This window comes from Thunnus maccoyii, chromosome 12 (assembly GCF_910596095.1).
Source record: "Thunnus maccoyii chromosome 12, fThuMac1.1, whole genome shotgun sequence".
NCBI classification, from domain to species: Eukaryota; Metazoa; Chordata; class Actinopteri; order Scombriformes; family Scombridae; genus Thunnus; species Thunnus maccoyii.
In genome coordinates this window covers 25,119,719-25,139,756 of record NC_056544.1, presented here as the reverse complement: position 1 = coordinate 25,139,756, position 20,038 = coordinate 25,119,719, and the positions used below count along the sequence as shown (strand labels likewise).

Below are 20,038 nucleotides of genomic sequence, written 5' to 3'. Positions count from 1 at the left end.
CCTGATAACTGCTCCAATTTTTATCATTTGATTATAGATCTATAACAGCGTCTGTCTGTCACAGAATAAGACACGATTAGACGATTTTAATCCGTTAATTAAAGCACAGAACCGACGAAAAGGTGCAATAAACAGCTGCAGCCTGCAGATTATGTGTAAATGAAATATTACTTATTTAGTTTGTGGAAGTCTGACGTCTCTTTCATGCCCAGGATGTTATTATAGGAGACACGCAGCTATGAGGTGTCATATTTTCTTGAAGGAGCTGATAGGCTAATGATGAACAATGATAAAGTTACAAGAGTGTTTTGATTTATTGATTTGATATGATTGATTCATGATTCGGTCATTTTTTATTTTATGAATAGGCTAAATATGATCAGCTGCTGCTGGTGCTTTCATTCCTGTCCTACAGGTAGTTTTCCTGATCTGCTGTATTACAAGAACAGCCCGACCACATTAGAGAGGCTTACATCGCCATCTTGTGGTATCATGAACGAACGACAGGCTCCTGAGAGAAAGCTCCTTAAAACAGATTGAGCTCATATTTAGTTCTTATAATACATCCATGAGATTGAGCACTGCTCTCCTATTATAAAGTGATCTAAATTAATAACAAATATGAAATATGAATATATAAAATTATCAAATCCATTTTGTTTTACATGTGAAATCTCGATCTAAAAAGTAACCATAGCTGTGAAAGAGTAAAAAGTACAGTATTACCCTGAAGCATAAAGTAACGTAAAATGGAAATACTCAAGTAAAGTACAAGTACCTTGAAATTGTACTTAAGTACAGTACTTGAGTAAATGTACTTTGTTACATTGCAGAATCATTCTGATGCTTGTAGTGAGTAATATAGACTTAAACACTCGCAGTTTGTAGTCTTCAGCTCCAACTTTGGTGAAACTTCGTAAAGATCCCTCTAAAGCCACAAAACACTAGCCTGTCACACCGAGAGAGAGACTTCTAATATTCTGCTGATATATTCTTGAGATATTCACAACAAAACAGAGGAAAAGGTATCATTAAATTCACATACAAACACATGGAAGCAATAATAACCTGTATCATACTTTTGCTAAAATCAACACAAGTGTAAATAATAGAATAACGTCTCGATTAAATAAATTTTGCCTTTATATTCGAAGAAATACTTGAAAGAAATTATGGAAAATATTGTGTCAAGATGTTGAAACATCTTTGTAACAATGGCTGCTGACGTTTTGATGGATGGTTTTGATAAAGAGGCAAAAAATGCTAGAAAATTTTAAGTGCCTGTGCTTGTTCTCCTGTGTCCTGTGTCAGTTAAAGCTGTCTCTTTTATTTGTGTATTTTCAAATGTTTTTGTTGTGCGCTTTTTTACATGTGAGCATTTTTTCATGTGAGCTTTTCTTTTTTTATATTTAAGGCTTGTCTTTACTTTATATTCTCCAACATTTATATTATGGGCTGATAATCTCTATTAGTTCACTAAAAATATCTTGGCATATTCTCTCCTGCATTAGTTTATAATCATAATCTTTCAATAAAGAAATATTCAGACATCAAACATGAAATCGTTCACCTCGTCACAAAACATTCATATGTAATGATACACATGTAATTAGCAGCCAAGATATCATGACTGATCTGTTGCCACGTCTTTCTTATCCTCCTATTTGCATCTATAACTTGGCTGTAGGCCGTGAAGCTTCACAGCTCAGGTGAGATCTGAAGAACTCCTGGATCTTCTTCCACATGTTCTTTGTTACATTGCAAAGTCATTCTGATGCTTGTAGTGAGTAATATAGACTTAAACACTCGCAGTTTGTAGTCTTCAGCTCCAACTTTGGTGAAACTTCGTAAAGATCCCTCTAAAGCCACAAAACGCTTTATTTAACTTATTTCACATGTGCAGGAATATTCCTCAATACCTATAAACAAACCTTGATGTGTGAAATCATGTAGCCTGTCACACCGAGAGAGAGACTCATATAAATGATTGACTTGAACAAATGTTTAGTAAAGAAAGCAGTTTGTCACAGAGGAGACTCATTTTTTTACAATGTAATGTCATCATGAAATGTTAAGTTTTTCTAAAGAGGAGATTTTTTAACAGTGTACCATGTTCATGTGCATCTTTTAATTTCCTTTCAGGGACCGCAAAGGGAAAGAAAAGTCAGAAAAGTAGAAATGTGACCTACTTGCGGCTAAAGCAAGTGTCCATCTAGAGTGAAAATGACTGTCATGTGGGTTAAAAGTCCCTTATGTTCATCACGGTCTCCTGATGGTGCACAACCCAGTTCAAAGTTTTGTTTTATCTGTCAAACGTACTGTGTGTTCCTCCAAGGAATGTGTGTGTGCATGTGAAATATTGATTTATTGTGAATGATTTGGCTCATGAGCAGCAGGCGCCCACCTGGAGCCTCACGGCAGTTTGTCCACAGTCCTCTCCGTGATGTGACCTTGCTGCTACACAACTGCATGATTCAGCTTTTAACATTTAACCAGCCTCCTCCTGTATTAGCATTCAGTTGTTTCTTTTTAATGTGTTGATGTTCATCAAATGTTGTGTATCTCAGGCTCTGCCGGGGGGGAGTTGTGAGCTCAGGGACAGAGTGTGTCAATCACACTTGCCAAACTAATATGCATGTCACTAAAATAAAGGGTTCAAATCTTGAAATTGTGTCCTGAATGAAATGTTTGTGTGTCTGCCTCTTCTCTGTACTCATCAGGTGTATTCTCACAATAGCATGCATGTGTTTGTCCCATACCTGACAAGCAGACGCAAAGGGGACTGATTGTTTCAACTCAGTGGGTTTTTACTATCTTCAGACAAACCCAGTCAGAGACTGCATGGAGCCAGTTTAACTGTCCGCTTTCCAGTGTCATAACTGTGCAATGGTTAGTTGAAAGTAATGGTTAGGTAAAGTAGTGGTTTGGTCCCTCTGACTGATATATTATTATATCTGACATCATCAAGATCTAAAAAGTAACCATATCTGTGAAATAAATGTAGTAAAAAGTACAGTATTACCCTGAAGTATAAAGTAGCGTAAAATGGAAATAAGTAAAGTACAAGTACCTCAAAATTGTACTTAAGTACAGTACTTGAGTAAATGTTCTTTGTTACATTGCAAAGTCATTCTGATGCTTGTAGTGAGTAATATAGACTTAAACACTCGCAGTTTGTAGTCTTCAGCTACAACTTTGGCTGTCTCAGAATGAAAAAGATTATTTAACATTCATGTTATTGTGACTATTCGCTTCTTTTTTAAAAAAAAAAAAAAAAAATGAATACCTTTTTTCACACTACATGACAAAAAAGAGGGGAAGCCATCAAATTATAATGCAAGAAAATTATTTAATGGATAGAACACACATCCTCAAAAAGGTTTAAACATGAAATCAAAATGGATTAGTTTGAGGACAACATTCAGTACAGGGTCACATGGCAAACGCCGTATGATTTGGCCACTTTCCTGACTGATTTACCCTGTTTTATGTCATCTGAAGCCGTCTCCAGCAAAGGAAGTGGGACTCCCCTGTCTGTCTTCCTCTTTCTGATATTTAGCATGCTGTAAGCAAAGATGTGTCTCTACTGAATATTAGCATGCAACTAATGCAATTATTATTAACTTAGTACGTAATTTCATGACATTTTACATTTAATACATAGTCTTCAGCTCCAACTATGGAGAAACTTCATAAAGATCCCTCTAAAGCCACAAAACGCTTTAACTTTTTTCACATGTGCAGGAATCTTCCTCAGTACCTATAAACAAACTTTGATGTGTAAAATCATGTAGCCTGTCACACTGAGAGAGAGACTTCTGATATTCTGCTGATATATTCTTGAGATATTCACAACAAAACAGAGGAAAAGGTACCATTAAATTCACATACTAACATATGGAAGCAATAATAACCTGTATCATACTTTTGCTAAAATCAACACAAGTGTAAATAATGGAATAATGTCTCGATTAAATAAATTTTGCCTTTATATTCAAAGAAATACTTGAGAGAAATTATGGAAAATATTATGTCAAGATGTTGAAACTATCTATGTGACAATAGCTGCTGACATTTTGATGGATGGTTTTGATAAAGAGGCAAAAAATGCTAGAAAATTTTAAGTGCTGTGCTTGTTCTCCTGTGTCCCGTGTCAGTTAAAGCTGTCTCTTTTATTTGTGTATTTTCAAATGTTTTTGTTGTGTATTTTCATTGCCATTTTTACATGTGAGCTTTTCCTTTTTTATATTTAAGGCTTGTCTTTACTTTATATTCTCCAACATTTACATTATAGGCTGATAATCTCTATTAGTTCATTAAAAATATCTTGGCATATTCTCTCCTGCATTACTTTATAATCATAATCTTTCAATAAAGAAATATTTAGACATCAAACATTAAATCGTTCACCTCGTCACAAAACATTCATATGTAATGATACACATGTAATTAGCAGCCAAGATATCATGACTGATCTGTTGCCACGTCTTTCTTATCCTCCTATTTGCATCTATAACTTGGCTGTAGGCCGTGAAGTTTCACAGCTCAGGTGAGATCTGAGGAACTCCTGGATCTTCTTCCACAAGTGGACTTCAGCTGCTGCGTGGGACCTGGGCTCACCGCCCCACATCGCTAGCTGCCATGCGAACAAATGGAAGCTGGAGTGGCAGTGGGGTCCATACGGCGGCTCCAGTAAGTGTCCAGCTCCAGGGTAACACACACTTTCAAAGTTCTCCTTCCCATGATGCTTCAGTCTCTCCACCACCTGGTCCATGTGAGCCTTGCTGTCCCAGTTAAGGTCGTCCTCTGAAGCCACAAAGAGAAAATGTCCCTTGGCTTTTTCGATGGGGACCAAGGTGGCCTGGTTCTCCTCTGCCAGAGGATTTTTAAGACAATACTTGCCTATGACGGCCCCTGACTCAGTGGGAATCGCCTTGCTGAGGTCAATCAGCAGCGGTGAGAGGATTTTGCTCTTCTTATAGTAGAGAGGAGTGATCGCATTGGCACTGCAGCCGTTTATCCACACCACTGCCTCAACACCTGGCACAAAAGCAGCAAGTGAAAGTGCAATGTCTCCAGCCTTTGATATTGATAATATACCAACTCCTTTATTTCTCACCTGTGAAAGAAAATGAAGAATTAGAGGTGAATAAAACTTTACACACACAGAGCTTAGAAACTGAGCGATGAGGGTAAATTAGGATAATGATATATAAAAACTACATGAAATGTAGAGGTCTCTTGAGGCAAGGTGGCTCTTTCAGTTAAAAAACTGCATTACCAATATATTTAGTAAATCGTCTGATAAAACTGGATAAAAACATGAATTTGTCTCTGTCTCAGCTTTCAAGTCTGTATGAGTGAACGGCCAAATACACAAGTGTGATGTGGAAACTTGAAACCTCCAGTATACACACACACACTGAGTGAAGCAGGAGACATCTTCTCACCAGCAGTTAAACTTTTGAATATGTACGTATATATTTGCATATTCATAGATTCAATGAAGGAGAAGGTGAAGATGTCATTTTAAGGATTTTAACAAGATAATTGAACTTTTTGGCAGGAAAACCCTATCGGACACAAATTATTATACCAAGCAGAGTATTTTTTTACATATATTAAAAGGGGACATATCACACATTTTTTGATTTTCTGCTATTTATTTACTGTTGAGATGTTAGATATCTATGTTAAACATAATGAGTTCCAAAACTTGAGGTTAATGTATACAGAAATGCTACCTGTAACTCAAACGCCAGTTCTTCAGCCTGCTCTGAACACTCTGTGATGATTTTTCTGTCTTGCTGACAAACTGACCGCAACTTGTCGGATTGCAGCTTGAACATGTATGAATGTAAATGAGAAGTTGACATTTTGAGTAGAGAAGCAGAAAAAGCAGTGAAATCATACAACTACTGTATGTCCGATGGTTTGTTGAGTCAACAAATTCTCCTGAGGGGCATTTTCCATAAATTAACCAATCAGAATACAGTGGGCTAATTGGGGCCTGTTTCAGACAGAGGCTGAACTGAGGGGTTGCATAAAGGGCCAGTATAAGATAAATAAAGAGTTTTTTAAACTGTAAATCCCCTTTAAACAATGTCTGGAGGGGATCTTTAACAATGTCCTACAAGCCGAAAATCATTGCAGGTTTAATGTTAACAACTTAACAGACTTTTAGACAAAACGTTGTTAAGATGATATTAGAAGACAGTGATGGTGGATTTCAAAGATCAAGAGCTGCAATAATACCTTCATTGACATGCTAAAAAATCATAGGAGCTGGAGTGCTTTGAATGATGACAAATTAATTGTTTCTTAACTTAGTTAAAATCCTAAAGTAATAGTTGCTGACCACCTACTGTGTCATCAAAATCAAAAGCTTGTAACTTTATGCTACTGTGTTTAAAAGCAATAACTACTCATACAGCTCACCTTAGGTTGTTGTTGTAAGAAATCAACTGCTTCTTTAAAAAACTCCAGATGCAACTCTGTGACGTTTTCGGGCTTGTCATTGTACACCGACACAGCCAGAACCACAAACCCTTTGTTGGCCAACAGACAGGCTCTCTTCTCAGACATAAAGGTGCACATATCTAACACAGCGGGGAACGGACCTTCACCTGGACAGAAACACACACAATAATATCAATGGATCATCGAAAATATGACATCTTAATTCTTATATTTTGATGTTGTGATGACCAACCCAGAAACTAAGAAAGTCAATAACGTTGCACATTCATTAGACATTGCAGGAAAAAACACAGTATTAAGTTGTAATTAGATAATACTGAAGACAGAAAGTAGTGAGCCACTAACCTGGAGGAGTAAACAGGACTCCATGAAAGCTCCCCTCTTTGACAGGGACCCGGCTGACCCCGTCTCCAATTAGAAACCTCTCATTAGTCGCCTCTGCTAGCATCCTGCCCTCCCCCTCCAACTCATGCACAGAAAACTTCACCACATGAGGGTTTAGCACTTTGTTCTTGGAAAACAATTTGTGCAAGGTGTCCGCCCTCATCGACCACAGCAGTCCCATGGGTTCAACCCCAACGTAGCTCCCACTGAGTGAGGGGTCTCTCTCCAGATCGACTTCCCCACTCCCATCAGCCCTGTAGATGGCGGAGGAGCTGAACACCACTCCCTTCTCATCGGTCGATCTAGCCCTCATGGTGACCACCTGCCTCGACCTCAGCCCGGTCACCTTCACCTGAACAGGCTCATCGAACAAACATCTGGCACTTGGCAGCAGCCTCAGTCTGATTTGGGAGGTCATCTCTTCTGAAACTACTGCTGTTTTCTTCACAAGGTTAGTCTTTGTGCTGTGAATGTAATATAATGTATAAGGTAATCATGCACATACACACATATATCTGTGTCCTGTTCACAGATGATGGAGCACTGACTAAAACAAGACAACAACAGAAGACCTCAGCTTGTCAAAAACCACCCAGTCTTCAGTGTCAGTCTACTCAGACACAAAATGAAAAAACAAAGCCCACTGTTCTCTGTTTCTCCCTGCCTCACATAAAGACATGTGCATGTATTCCCTTTTGGAAGCTGACAAGACAAGAGGTAACTGTGAAGGACACTTGGAAAAAGTCCAGTGCAAATTAATACATGAGGTGTAAATACATAAGTGAGTCATCAAAATGATTGACTTGAACAAATGTTTAGTAAAGAAAGCAGTTTGTCACAGAGGAGACTCGTTTTTTTACAATGTAATTTCATCATGAACATAATTTCCTTTCAGGGACTGCAGAGGGAAAGAAAAGTCAGAAAAGTAGAAATGTGACCTACCTGCGGCTAAAGCAAGTGTCCATCTAGAGTGAAAATGACATGTCATGTGGGTTAAAAGTCCCTTATGTTCATCACGGTCTCCTGATGGTGCACAACCCAGTTAAAAGTTTTATTTTAGAACGTACTGTGTGTTCCTCCAAGGAATGTGTGTGTGCATGTGTAATATAAACTTATTGTGAATGATTTGGCTCATGAGCAGCATGCGTGCACCTGGGGCAAGTTTGTCAACGTCAAAGCTACTATAAGTCTTCAAACCTTATTACCGGAGTAATAATTTCCAAATTGACCACCAGCATACTTATGGGAGGGCTTGAATTTAGAGATTGAGACCATAATGACTCGCTGAAATGGGAGTCTATTGGAGCCAGGGACTTTTTAGAGCCAGCATCTGGCGACCGTCAGTGGTATTGCACTTCAAGGGACCTCCGCATTGGCCTCAATTTCAAGCCAAGGTTGTGGCTGCTTGGTATTAAGATGAGTTATTAGTAGGATAGACTGAGTGTTGACTTTGGCCTCTCCTTGGGATTTATTTATAAAATTAAAGATAAAATAATTTCAGCATTTTGCTTTAAATTAATAATTAAACCATTCAGAACACAACAGAGACATAAACCAACCTGGAGGAGTAAACAGGACTCCACGGATATTCCCCTCTTTAATAGGAAGCCGGGTGACGCCGTGTCCAATTAAAAGCCTCTCATTGGTCGCCTCTGCCAGCACGCTGCCCTCCCCCTCTACCTCATGAAAAGAGAACTTCACCACATGAGGGTTTAGTGACCTGTTTTTTTGAAACCTTTTATGCAAGGTGTCTGCCCTCATCGACCACAGCAGACCCATTGGTTCAACCCCGACGTAACTCCCACTGAGTGAGGGGTCTCTCTCCAGATCGACCTCCCCGCTCCCATCAGCCCTGTAGGTGGCCGAGGAGCTGAACACCACTCCCTTCTCATCAGTCGATCTGGCCTTCATGGTGACCACCTGCCTCGACCTCAGCCCGGCCACCTTCACCTGAACGGGCTCATCGAACAAACATCTGGCACTCGGCAGCAGCTTCACTCTGATTTGGGAGGTCATCTCTTCTGAAACTACTGCTATTTTCTTCACAAGGTTAGTCTTTGTGCTGTGAATGTAAAAAAAAAAAAAAAAAAGATTACAATCCTCTTTATAAAAATGAAGTGTACCATTTCTTTTAAAAAATCTTAATTTGTCAATCTCATGAACACTTGATAAAAAATGTTTTAAAAAGAAAAAAGAAACAGGATTTATGTGACTAAAAACATGGTTTGCCATTTAAGGTATGACTTAGAGCGTGAGGGCTGATTTATTACATACATATAAGACTGTAAAGTCAGAGCACCTGTCTAAAGGGTTAACAAATGATGCAATAGCCAGTGGATTTCAAAACAAAGTAGAGAGGTGATAAGGTAATCATGCACATACACACATATATCTGTGTCCTGTTCACAGATGATGGAGCACTGATTAAAACAAGACAACAACAGAAGACCTCAGCTTGTCAAAAACCACCCAGTCTTCAGTGTCAGTCTACTCAGACACAAAATGAAAAAACAAAGCCCTCTCTTCTCTGTTTCTCCCTGCCTCACATAAAGACTTGTGCATGTATTCCCTTATGGAAGCTGACAAGACAAGGGGTGACTGTGAAGGACGCTTTGAAAAAGTCCAGTGAAAATTAATACATAAGGATTAGGAAGGAGAGTGACTGTAATGGCTTTTATTTTAGTCCACCAAATACTAAGTGAGTCATCAAAATGATTGACTTGAACAAATGTTTAGTAAAGAAAGCAGTTTGTCACAGAGGAGACTCGTTTCTCACAATGTAATGTCATCATGAAATGTTAAGTTTTTCTTAAGAAGAGTTTTTTTACCTAAGTATCATGGTCATGTGCCTCTTTTAATTTCTTTTCAGAGACTGCAGAGGGCTAGAAATGTCGAAATGTTACCTACCTTGGTTAAAGCAAGTGTCCATTTAGAATGAAAATGACTGTCATGTGGGTTAAAAGTCCCTTATGTTCATCACGGTCTCCTGATGGTGCACAACCCAGTTAAAAGTTTTATTTTAACTGTCGGTCCAGAACGTACTGTGTGTTCCTCCAAGGAATGTGTGTGTGCATGTGTAATATTAATTTATTGTGAATGATTATTAACGGAGTAATAATTTCCAAATTGACCACCAGCATACTTATGGGAGGGCTTGAATTTAGAGATTGAGACCATAATGACTCGCTGAAAAAAATCTATTGCCCTAGTATTTCTAGAGAGAAGTTTTTTTGAATGGGAGTCTATTGGAGCCAGGGACTTTTTAGAGCCAGCATCTGGCGACCGTCAGTGGTATTGCACTTCAAGGGACCTCCGCATTGGCTTCAATTTCAAGCCAAGGTTGTGGCTGCTTGGTATTAAGATGAGTTATTAGTAGGATAGACTGAGTGTTGACTTTGGCCTCTCCTTGGGATTTATTTATAAAATTAAAGATAAAATAAGTTCAGCATTTTGCTTTAAATTAATAATTAAACCATTCAGAACACAACAGAGACATAAACCAACCTGGAGGATTAAACAAGACTCCACGGATATTCCCCTCTTGAATAGGAAGCCGGGTGACACCGTCTCCAATTAAAAGCCTCTCATTGGTCGCCTCTGCCAGCACGCTGCCCTCCCCCTCTACCTCATGAACAGAGAACTTCACCACATGAGGGTTTAGTGACCTGTTTTTTTTTAAACCTTTTATGCAAGGTGTCCGCCCTCATCGACCACAGCAGACCCATTGGTTCAACCCCGACGTAACTCCCACTGAGTGAGGAGTCTCTCTCCAGATCGACCTCCCCGCTCCCATCAGCCCTGTAGGTGGCCGAGGAGCTGAACACCACTCCCTTCTCATCAGTCGATCTGGCCTTCATGGTGACCACCTGCCTCGACCTCAGCCCGGCCACCTTCACCTGAACGGGCTCATCGAACAAACATCTGGCACTCGGCAGCAGCCTCAGTCTGATTTGGGAGGTCATCTCTTCTGAAACTACTGTTGTTTTCTTCACAAGGTTAGTCTTTGTGCTGTGAATATAAAATTAAAAAAAAAAAAAAAAGATTACAATCCTCTTTATAAAAATGAAGTGTACCATTTCTTTTAAAAAATGTAATTTGTCAATCTCATGAACACTTGATAAAAAATGTTTTAAAAAGAAAAAAGAAACAGGATTTATGTGACCAAAAAAATCCTAGATAGCAAAGTCTCTGTTTACATGGTTTGCCATTTAAGGTATGACTCAGAGCGTGAGGTCTGATTTAAAACTATAAACTCAGAGCGCCTGTCTAAAGGGTTAACAAATGTTGAAATAGCCAGTGGATTTCAAAACAAAGTAGAGAGGTGATAAGGTAATCATGCACATACACACATATATCTGTGTCCTGTTCACAGATGATGGAGCACTGATTAAAACAAGACAACAATAGAAGACCTCAGCTTGTCAAAAACCAACCAGTCTTCAGTGTCAGTCTACTCGGACACAAAATGAAAAAACAAAGCCCTCTCTTCTCTGTTTCTCCCTGCCTCACATAAAGACTTGTGCATGTATTCCCTTATGGAAGCTGACAAGACAAGGGGTGACTGTGAAGGACGCTTGGAAAAAGTCCAGTGCAAATTAATACATAAGGTGTAAATACATAAGTCAGTCATCAAAATGATTGACTTGAACAAATGTTTAGTAAAGAAAGCAGTTTGTCACAGAGGAGACTCATTTTTTTTACAATGTAATGTCATCATGAACTGTCAAGTAATTTTTTAACAGTGTATCATGTTCATGTGCATCTTTTAATTTCCTTTCAGAGACTGCTGAGGGAAAGAAAAGTCAGAAAAGTAGAAATGTGACCTACCTGTGGTTAAAGCAAGTGTCCATCTAGAGTGAAAATGACTGTCATGTGGGTTAAAAGTCCCTTATGTTCATCACGGTCTCCTGATGGTGCACAACCCAGTTAAAAGTTTTATTTTAACTGTCGGTCCAGAAGGTACTGTGTGTTCCTCCAAGGAATGTGTGTGTGCATGTGTAATACTGATTTATTGTGAATGATTTGGCTCATGAGCAGCACGCGCGGACATGGAGCCTAACGGCAGTTTGTCCACAACTGACCTCTCTCGTGTCCTCTCTGTGATGTGACCTTGCTGCTACACAGCTGCCTGATTCAGCATTTAACATTTAACCAGCCTCCTCCTGTATTAGCATTCAGTTGTTTGTGATGTTGAAAGTTTCTTTTTAATGTGTTAATGTTCATCATTGTGAATCTCAGGCTCTGCCGGGGGGGTTGTGAGCTCAGGGACAGAGTGTGTCAACCACACTTGCCAAACTAATATGCATGTCACTAAAATAAAGGGTTCAAATCTTGAATTTGAAAAATTGTGTCCTGAATGAAATGTTTGTGTGTCTGCCTCTTCTCTGTACTCATCAGGCGTATTCTCACAATAGCATGCATGTGTTTGTCCCATACCTGACAAGCAGACGCAAAGGGGACTGATTGTTTCAACTCAGTGGGTTTTTACTATCTTCAGACAAACCCAGTCATAGACTGCATGGAGCCAGTTTAACTGTCCACTTTCCAGTGTCATAACTGTGCAATGGTTAGTTAAAAGTAATGGTTAGGTAAAGTAGTGGTTTGGTCCCTCTGACTGATATATTATTATATCTGACATCATTAGATTATTAATACTGAAGCATCAGTGTGTAAGCAGCATGTTACTGTTGTAGCTGCTGGAGGTGGAGCTAGTTTCAACTACTTTATTTACAGTTAGCTAGTTTAGTCCAGTGGTTCCCAACCAAGGGGTCAGGTTTTACAAAATTTAAAAGTATCAAAAGTACAAGTGCTTATTATGCAAAATGTCCCTACTCAGTTACATATATACATACAGATACACAGTTCCTGTAGAAAGTATTCACCCCTCTTGGAAATTTTCATGTTTTATAACATCAAATCAAAGGGATTTATTGTGGCTTTTTATGACACTGATGAACAGAAAAAAATCATAATGCCAGTGTGAATCAAGTCCTCTATAAAGTGATCTAAATTAATTACAAATATAAAATATAAATATATAAAATCCATTCTGTTTTACATGTCAAGATCTAAAAAGTAACCATATCTGTGAAATAAATGTAGTAAAAAGTACAGTATTACCCTGTACTTGTCTTTACTTTATATTCTCCAACATTTATATTATAGGCTGATAATCTCTATTAGTTCACTAAAAATATCTTGGCATATTCTCTCCTGCATTAGTTTATAATCATAATCTTTCAATAAAGAAATATTTAGACATCAAATATTAAATCGTTCACCTCGTCACAAAACATTCATATGTAATGATACACATGTAATTAGCAGCCAAGATATCATGACTGATCTTTTGCCTTGTCTTTCTTATCCTCCTATATGCATCTATAACTTGGCTGTAGGCCGTGAAGCTTCACAGCTCAGGTGAGATCTGAGGAACTCCTGGATCTTCTTCCACATGTGGACTTCAGCTACTGCGTGGGACCTGGGCTCACCGCCCCACATGACTGGCTTGCCTACGACACCATGGAAGCTGGAGTGGCAGTAGGGTCCATAAGGTGGCTCTAAGTAATGTCCTGCTCCACGGTAACACACACTTTCAAAGTTCTCCTTCCCATGACGCTTCAGTCTCTCCACCATCTGGTCCATGAAAGCCTTGCTGTCCCAGTTGAGGTCGTCCTCTGAAGCCACAAAGAGAAAATGTCCCTTGGCTTTTTCGATGGGGACCAAGGTGGCCTGGGTCTCCTCCACCAGAGGATTGTTATTACAATACTTGATTATGATGGCCCCTGACTCAGTGGGAATAACCTTGCTGAGGTCAAACATTAAAGCAGGGTGGATCTGGCGTTTCTTATAGTAAAGTGGTAAAACTGTGTTGGCATTGCAGCCGTTGATCCACACTGTGGCATCAACACCTGGCAGGTAAGAGGCCACTGAAAGTGCAAGATCTCCACTTTTTGAAAGTGATGTTACTCCAATTCCTTTATTGGCCACCTGTGGGAAAACAGACAAATTAAAAGCAACAAAATGAAAGCTGCTGTGAACAATTTAAATATGTTTGGACATTGGCTCACCTCAGTAACAAACTACCATCTGTGTCCCCAGAAAATCAAGCTTTTTAGATTAATTACTACAATACATAGCAATTACTTCAAACAACTCACCTTATCTTGTTTTCTTAAAAGTTGTATGGCCTCTTCAAAATAGTCCAGATGGACCTCCTTGATGTTCTTTGCCATGTCATCATGGCCGTAGAGCGCTACAGTCAGAACCACAAATCCTCTACTGGCCAGCAGAGCGGCTCTTTTCTCTGACAAACCTCCCCCAAAAGTGTACAGATCCAAAACAGCAGGGAACGGACCTTCTCCTGAACCAGAAGATACACGGAACACAAAATTATTGTAATATTCATAAAAACAAAGTACAGAAATTAAAGGTAACTAAAGTAAAAGTTAGTTACAAAATGTTTCATTTTGCCAAAGTGACAGACAATGATTTGCTGCCTGATAAACATAGTTTAACACTCCATTATCATCCAAAAACAGCATAAAATAGATAAAAGGTCCATGAATTTGGATTTGGATATTAAGAGTTGAACACAACCAATTTATTTATTTCAACATGTGAATCCAGCAAAACAGAGTAAAATATGTTCCATGATTCTGAGAATGCGAAGTGTATGAGGTTATTTATTAGTTTGTTTGTTGTTTTATTAATAATAATTATTAGTATTTGTTTGGAGTGCTTGGTTGCTCTCAATTTATTTGGACTAGAATTCAATAGTATTCTCTCTTATTAGTTATTTGTTTACTTTAATTACTGGGTACTATTATGGGCACCTCAGGTTATAGAGGTAGATAGGCAGGTACCAGACCAGCATGCATCTGTAGGGTCTATGTTTTCTTACCAGAGCAAGAGAAGCAGCAGGATTTCATAAAGACTTGCAATGAACAATGTATAAAGCCCAAAGTTGCAGCTTCTGGTCATCTTTTCTATTTGGAGCCAGAACCTTCCAAATAAGGAGTGCAGGGTGGTGCCTTTCACACCACCTTAAAATGAAGCTAACACTAGCTAACTAACAGAATAGATATCATTATCAAGTAACATTAAACTTATCGAAATATTGTGACAATAGTCCGACTCAGTGTGAGTCCCGAAGCCGGGGAGAGCAGCAGGTGAGCCAACTGGCAATCACAGCTGCCAATCAATGCCCACACGGCAGACGTCAAAGCTACTATAAGTCTTCAAATCTTATTAACGGAGCAATAATTTCCAAATTGCCCTAGTATTTCTAGAGAGAAGTTTTTTTGAAACTGTCTGTCTGGCGACCGTCAGTGGTATTGCACTTCAAGGGACCTCCGCATTGGCTTCAATTTCAAGCCAAGGTTGTGGCTGCTTGGTATTAAGATGAGTTATTAGTAGGATAGACTGAGTGTTGACTTTGGCCTCTCCTTGGGATTTATTTATAAAATTAAAGATAAAATAATTTCAGCATTTTGCTTTAAATTAATAATTAAACCATTCAGAACACAACAGAGACATAAACCAACCTGGAGGAGTAAACAGGACTCCACGGATATTCCCCTCTTTAATAGGAAGCCGGGTGACGCCATCTCCAATTAAAAGCCTCTCATTGGTCGCCTCTGCCAGCACGCTGCCCTCCCCCTCTACCTCATGAACAGAGAACTTCACCACATGAGGGTTTAGTGACCTGTTTTTTTGAAACCTTTTATGCAAGGTGTCTGCCCTCATCGACCACAGCAGACCCATGGGTTCAACCCCGACGTAACTCCCACTGAGTGAGGGGTCTCTCTCCAGATCGACCTCCCCGCTCCCATCAGCCCTGTAGGTGGCCGAGGAGCTGAACTCCACTCCCTTCTCGTCAGTCGATCTGGCCTTCATGGTGACCACCTGCCTCGACCTCAGCCCGGCCACCTTCACCTGAACGGGCTCATCGAACAAACATCTGGCACTCGGCAGCAGCCTCAGTCTGACTTGGGAAGCCATCTCTTCTGAAACTAAAGATCCTACAAGTTTCGCCTTTGCTCTGTGGGAAATTCGACAAAAAATTGGCATAATCACATTCCTCATCTGTCTGATAAAAAAAACTAAACAGAAAATGTTCATTTCATCCCCTGTAAAGTTCTTGTAAATTCCTTGGCTGTGTCAGCATACTTGACCTATGTGGTTCATTTTGAGTCTGGTTCATCAAAAACATGAATAGCATGTTGTGTGAATAGAAGTCCGCCAACTAGCTTCAGTGCAGAGGGTTTGTTTGTTTTAACTCCTGCATATCACGAGTGGGTGGTGGTTTGATTGTGGCTCCAAAGTTCTCTCAGTGTCTCATATGAGGACAATGTTCAATAGGAAAACAAAACAAACACCCCTACAATCGACAACAGAAACTGTGATAGGAACCCATTCTGAGCGCCCTAAAGCTTTATTTATACTCCCAAGCGGACACCTACAAGGACAGCTGCGGACACCACAGATGGGTAGTTGTTCTGTTTATACTACCTTCTGGGATCGTTCCACACATGTGTAATAGATCGCCGTCTACAGGAAGACAGCTTGTGACCATGCGGACACAACAAATTGCAGGTTTGCGGCTGTCTGCACAGAGTCTACACCCTCTGATGGCCACGCAGACCATAGTGGACCCTCGTGGACGCGGAAAGTATAAGTTCAGCTCAAGTGTAAAGTGTAAGTATAAACATTTACTCAGGTACTATTTAAATGAGATATTTTTACTTCACTTGAACATTTCCAATTACAGCTACGTTATACTTCAATTTTTACTTGCGTAGAATTTTAAAAGCAGGACTTTTATTAGAATTCAGTATTTATACATTGTAGTATGTGGGTTAATATAATTCATTACAACTGTCATCCAAGGCCAATGAATACCACGTCAGGTGCAAATGCCAGAATACTCACCTTACACTTAAATTTTGACTGTTCACTAAAAAAACACCAAACTACCACTTAAAAAACCAACACATCTGCAAAGATCTTAATACATATTCGTCTTATTATTATTATTACATTACTGTGATTTTAGCTGGGGCTCTTTTCTCTGTCTGTTCAGACAGACTTTTTTTTTTTTTTTTTTTTTACAGGGAGGAGATACTTACACATAAGTGGTTTACAGCAATATATGCACCAACAACCAATCAACATGCACTCAAATTTTAAAACCACAGAGGTATTAGCAGCAAAATATACACAAAGTATCAAAAGTGAAAGTACTCATGGCAGCATGGCTCCTTGCAGACTATTACATTATCATAATACACTGTACATGATATTATTGGATCATTTTCATTGATTCATCTACATGTAACTACTTTATATACTGTAATACAACAACGTTCAAACAGGGACAGTTTAAGGCTCATATCAACTTCATTGGCCAAGTATGTTGACACATACAAAGAATTTGTCTCCAGTTTCTAGTAGCTCTCAATGTACTTACACACAACAATCTGCAGGAAGATACACAAGGACAACAAAGCTGAACAAAGATAATTAAACATAAACAAGACTTGCACTAACAAGGTACAAATTATAGCCACACACTGTCCTTGTAAATATTTAGAGCTGAGCATGGTCCAAATTGTTAGTTCAGTAAATCTCGTCACTTTTTTTTTCTCCCGTAACTACCAGTTATGTCCATATAATGGTTGCTGCTGTAGCACTGCAGTTTCCCTTATTGATTCATAAAATGCTCTTATCTGGAACGACATTTCAATCATTAACCCTTGAAGGACGAGTTCACATTTATTTATAGTATGTCTTAAAACAACTGTCAGGTGCCCAAATGAACACTGACACATGGTTTTCTTCCCATAATCATTCCTCCTGTTCATACAGACCATTAGAAGATCTTCATAATGCACTTACAATGTACAAAATCCACAGTCCTTCTGTGCAAAAATGTATTTAAAAGTTTATCTGAGTCTAATATGAAGCTTCAGTCGTCCAAAGTGTCAAAGTCCCTCTTTTTGTTACTGTGTTTCAACTGCAGATCAACACAAAGAGGAAATTTGATGCTAAAAAGACTGTAAATATGGCCACTTGATATGACTAACTCAGACTACTGAAGCCTCATATAAGCTTCAGATCAACTTTTAAATGCGTTTTTGCACAAAATGACTGTGGACACACTGTGGATTTTGGCCTCCATCACTTAGGCTACATTGAAAGCACATTTGACTATGGATTATTTACATTATCGATTAATCTATCGATTATTTTCCTGATTAATCGATTAGTAGTTTGGTCCAGAAAATGTCAGAAAAAAGTGAAAAATGTTTCCCAAAGCCCAATATGACATCCTCAAATGTCTTGTTTTGTCAACAACCCACAAAGATATGCTGCTTACTGTCATAGAGGCCTAAAGAAACCAGAAAATATTCACATTTAAGAAGCTGGAATCAGAGAATTTGGAATTTTTTTCTGACTCAAAATGATAATTTTGACTATCCAAATAGTTGCAGATGAATTTAATGGTTGATTAACTGACCAATCGTTGCATAGCCAGTATGAACATGAGTGATTACAGTGAATTACAGAACAACTTCTTTCAGTGTTCATATGGAAACCTGTTGATTTAGACAGACTTGAAAAATTGTGAAGTGATCCTTTAATTATGAGGCAGTGAAAGAGAACTGCAGTTTTGAGCGGAGCTGCCAAGAACTACTGAGAAAATAGAAGTGGGTTTACCATCAGCCCTGTTTTATTAACAAAGTTTGGATGGGAGAAATGTTTTCCAATTTATCACTAATTTGTTTCTTTTAATTGGCAACAATTTGGACTTTTTGTACGTTGAAATGTAGCAAAAAAAATCCGTTTTTGACCATATTTCATGTATGTGTGCACAGGTGGTGCCTGAAATACCACATTTATATAACTCCAGGTCATGCATTGATCATATTCCACAGGCAATAACAGTCTGATTTGGGAGGTCATCTCTTCTGAAACTTTCTTCCTTTGACTGCGACAAAGTAAACCATAAAGGCCCATTTTTTTTGGAAAATACACCATAACAGACACAAAATCGATCAATGTCTATCAATCTATCAATATCTGTAGTATTGTCTCATCGCTTGGAGAGAAAACAGAGGAATTGGATCAGATCTCCTCGAGGTTATTTTAAGAGATTGTTTGAGTTCATCAACCCCACTTTTAACTAACTCATCGATTTAAAGTTGAGAACTCTTTCACCTGGAGTTGCTTTAAGACAAGAATCTGTCATAAACATTAGTATATAATATAAACTCACCGGTGTGTCAAATCTAGTTCAAAGTGTCCAGCGGTTTGTTTCTCCTTTGACTTGTTTTCTCCCGTTAAAAATGAGGTTTCTCGGAACTGTGATTGGCCACTGCAGCCTTCAGCCGCTATGACGTTGATTGTGTTTCTCCAAAACTTGACTCTGGCTCAACTGTCCGGTAAACGGCCACAGCCGAAACACACTATTGACATGCAGGAACTGGTGTTTTCACCCTACCCCCTGATATGGTCTGAGGTCAGAGGGTCCGACTGTTCCCTGTACACTAGAAAGTTCATTGGCACAACGTAGGCCTCCCGTTAAACCCTCGGGTGTAATCCCCCCTCCGACGACAATGTGGGTTGCAATGGCAGAATGGCGCTGTCTGTGTTTCCGCTCGTTGACTCTGCGGGAAGTGAAGACTGCAGAAGAAGCGATTCAAAGTCAAGTTCAATGGGTCCATCCAAAGGGTGTACCAATTGTACCAAGGGAGGAAACGAGACGTCTTCTCCTCTCGTCACGTGAAGCGACGTCCGTTTCTGATGACGGAGACAGCTGATCACATCTGGATCAGCTGAGCTGATCCAGCTCAGGAATTTTCAGCCTCACATGTGACTGAATGGAAATGACGATAAATGATGTAAAATATAAATGTGTTATTATGGATCAAATTAAAGTCAGGAAGAGTCTGTCTGTCAGCAAAAAACAGTTTAATGGAGGAAATAACAGATCATGAAGAGAAAAATCTTTCTAATAAGAAAGTTGTTCATGGTTCTTTTGTTGATCAGACCGACAATTAATAGATTTTAATCATATGATGAATCAGAAAACAAAAGCAAAGCATAAAACTTGGGAGTGATACATTTAAATTGAATCTGTAATCTGTCTCCACTTCGGTATGAAACTGCA

At 39.1% G+C, this 20,038-nt stretch overlaps 4 protein-coding genes and 1 long non-coding RNA gene across 8 annotated transcripts; 1 reads left to right on the top strand and 4 right to left on the bottom strand.

Moving 5' to 3' along the window:
• Window positions 1-3,335: 3,335 nt before the first annotated feature.
• Window positions 3,336-8,512, bottom strand: LOC121909419 (acyl-coenzyme A thioesterase 1-like). Of its 3 annotated transcripts, none has more exons than XM_042429966.1 (5): window positions 8,424-8,512; window positions 6,826-7,328; window positions 6,439-6,626; window positions 5,745-5,840; window positions 3,336-5,119 (listed from the first exon to the last, which is right to left on the bottom strand). In XM_042429966.1, exons 2-5 carry the CDS (start codon window positions 7,280-7,282, stop codon window positions 4,511-4,513), a joined length of 1,350 nt encoding a protein of 449 aa, XP_042285900.1. In that variant the 5' UTR covers window positions 7,283-7,328; window positions 8,424-8,512; the 3' UTR covers window positions 3,336-4,510. The 3 variants fall into 3 exon arrangements, with proteins under 3 accessions (XP_042285900.1, XP_042285899.1, XP_042285901.1); XM_042429965.1 differs by lacking the exon at window positions 8,424-8,512 and adding an exon at window positions 7,807-7,892; XM_042429967.1 differs by lacking the exons at window positions 5,745-5,840; window positions 8,424-8,512 and adding an exon at window positions 7,807-7,892.
• Window positions 8,368-9,932, bottom strand: LOC121909427 (acyl-coenzyme A thioesterase 3-like). Its single transcript, XM_042429981.1, has 2 exons — window positions 9,772-9,932; window positions 8,368-8,926 (listed from the first exon to the last, which is right to left on the bottom strand). The coding sequence occupies exon 2, from the start codon at window positions 8,878-8,880 to the stop codon at window positions 8,380-8,382; it is 501 nt and encodes a 166-aa protein (XP_042285915.1). The 5' UTR covers window positions 8,881-8,926; window positions 9,772-9,932; the 3' UTR covers window positions 8,368-8,379.
• A 558-nt stretch (window positions 9,933-10,490) lies between these two features.
• On the bottom strand, window positions 10,491-11,777 carry LOC121909428 (acyl-coenzyme A thioesterase 1-like). The gene is made up of 2 exons (XM_042429982.1): window positions 11,692-11,777; window positions 10,491-10,872 (listed from the first exon to the last, which is right to left on the bottom strand). The coding sequence occupies exons 1-2, from the start codon at window positions 11,712-11,714 to the stop codon at window positions 10,491-10,493; spliced, it is 405 nt and encodes a 134-aa protein (XP_042285916.1). The 5' UTR covers window positions 11,715-11,777.
• Window positions 10,769-12,200, top strand: LOC121909429. Its single transcript, XR_006099431.1, has 2 exons — window positions 10,769-10,859; window positions 11,237-12,200. It is a non-coding gene; the product is annotated as an uncharacterized LOC121909429 (long non-coding RNA).
• Window positions 12,201-12,575: 375 nt separating this feature from the next.
• LOC121909423 (acyl-coenzyme A thioesterase 1-like) lies at window positions 12,576-19,788 on the bottom strand. Of its 2 annotated transcripts, XM_042429976.1 has the most exons (4): window positions 19,145-19,788; window positions 15,411-15,907; window positions 14,025-14,227; window positions 12,576-13,854 (listed from the first exon to the last, which is right to left on the bottom strand). In XM_042429976.1, exons 2-4 carry the CDS (start codon window positions 15,865-15,867, stop codon window positions 13,246-13,248), a joined length of 1,269 nt encoding a protein of 422 aa, XP_042285910.1. In that variant the 5' UTR covers window positions 15,868-15,907; window positions 19,145-19,788; the 3' UTR covers window positions 12,576-13,245. The 2 variants fall into 2 exon arrangements, with proteins under 2 accessions (XP_042285910.1, XP_042285909.1); XM_042429975.1 differs by lacking the exon at window positions 19,145-19,788 and having other exon boundaries at window positions 15,411-17,705.
• Between the last annotated feature and the right edge of the window lie 250 nt (window positions 19,789-20,038).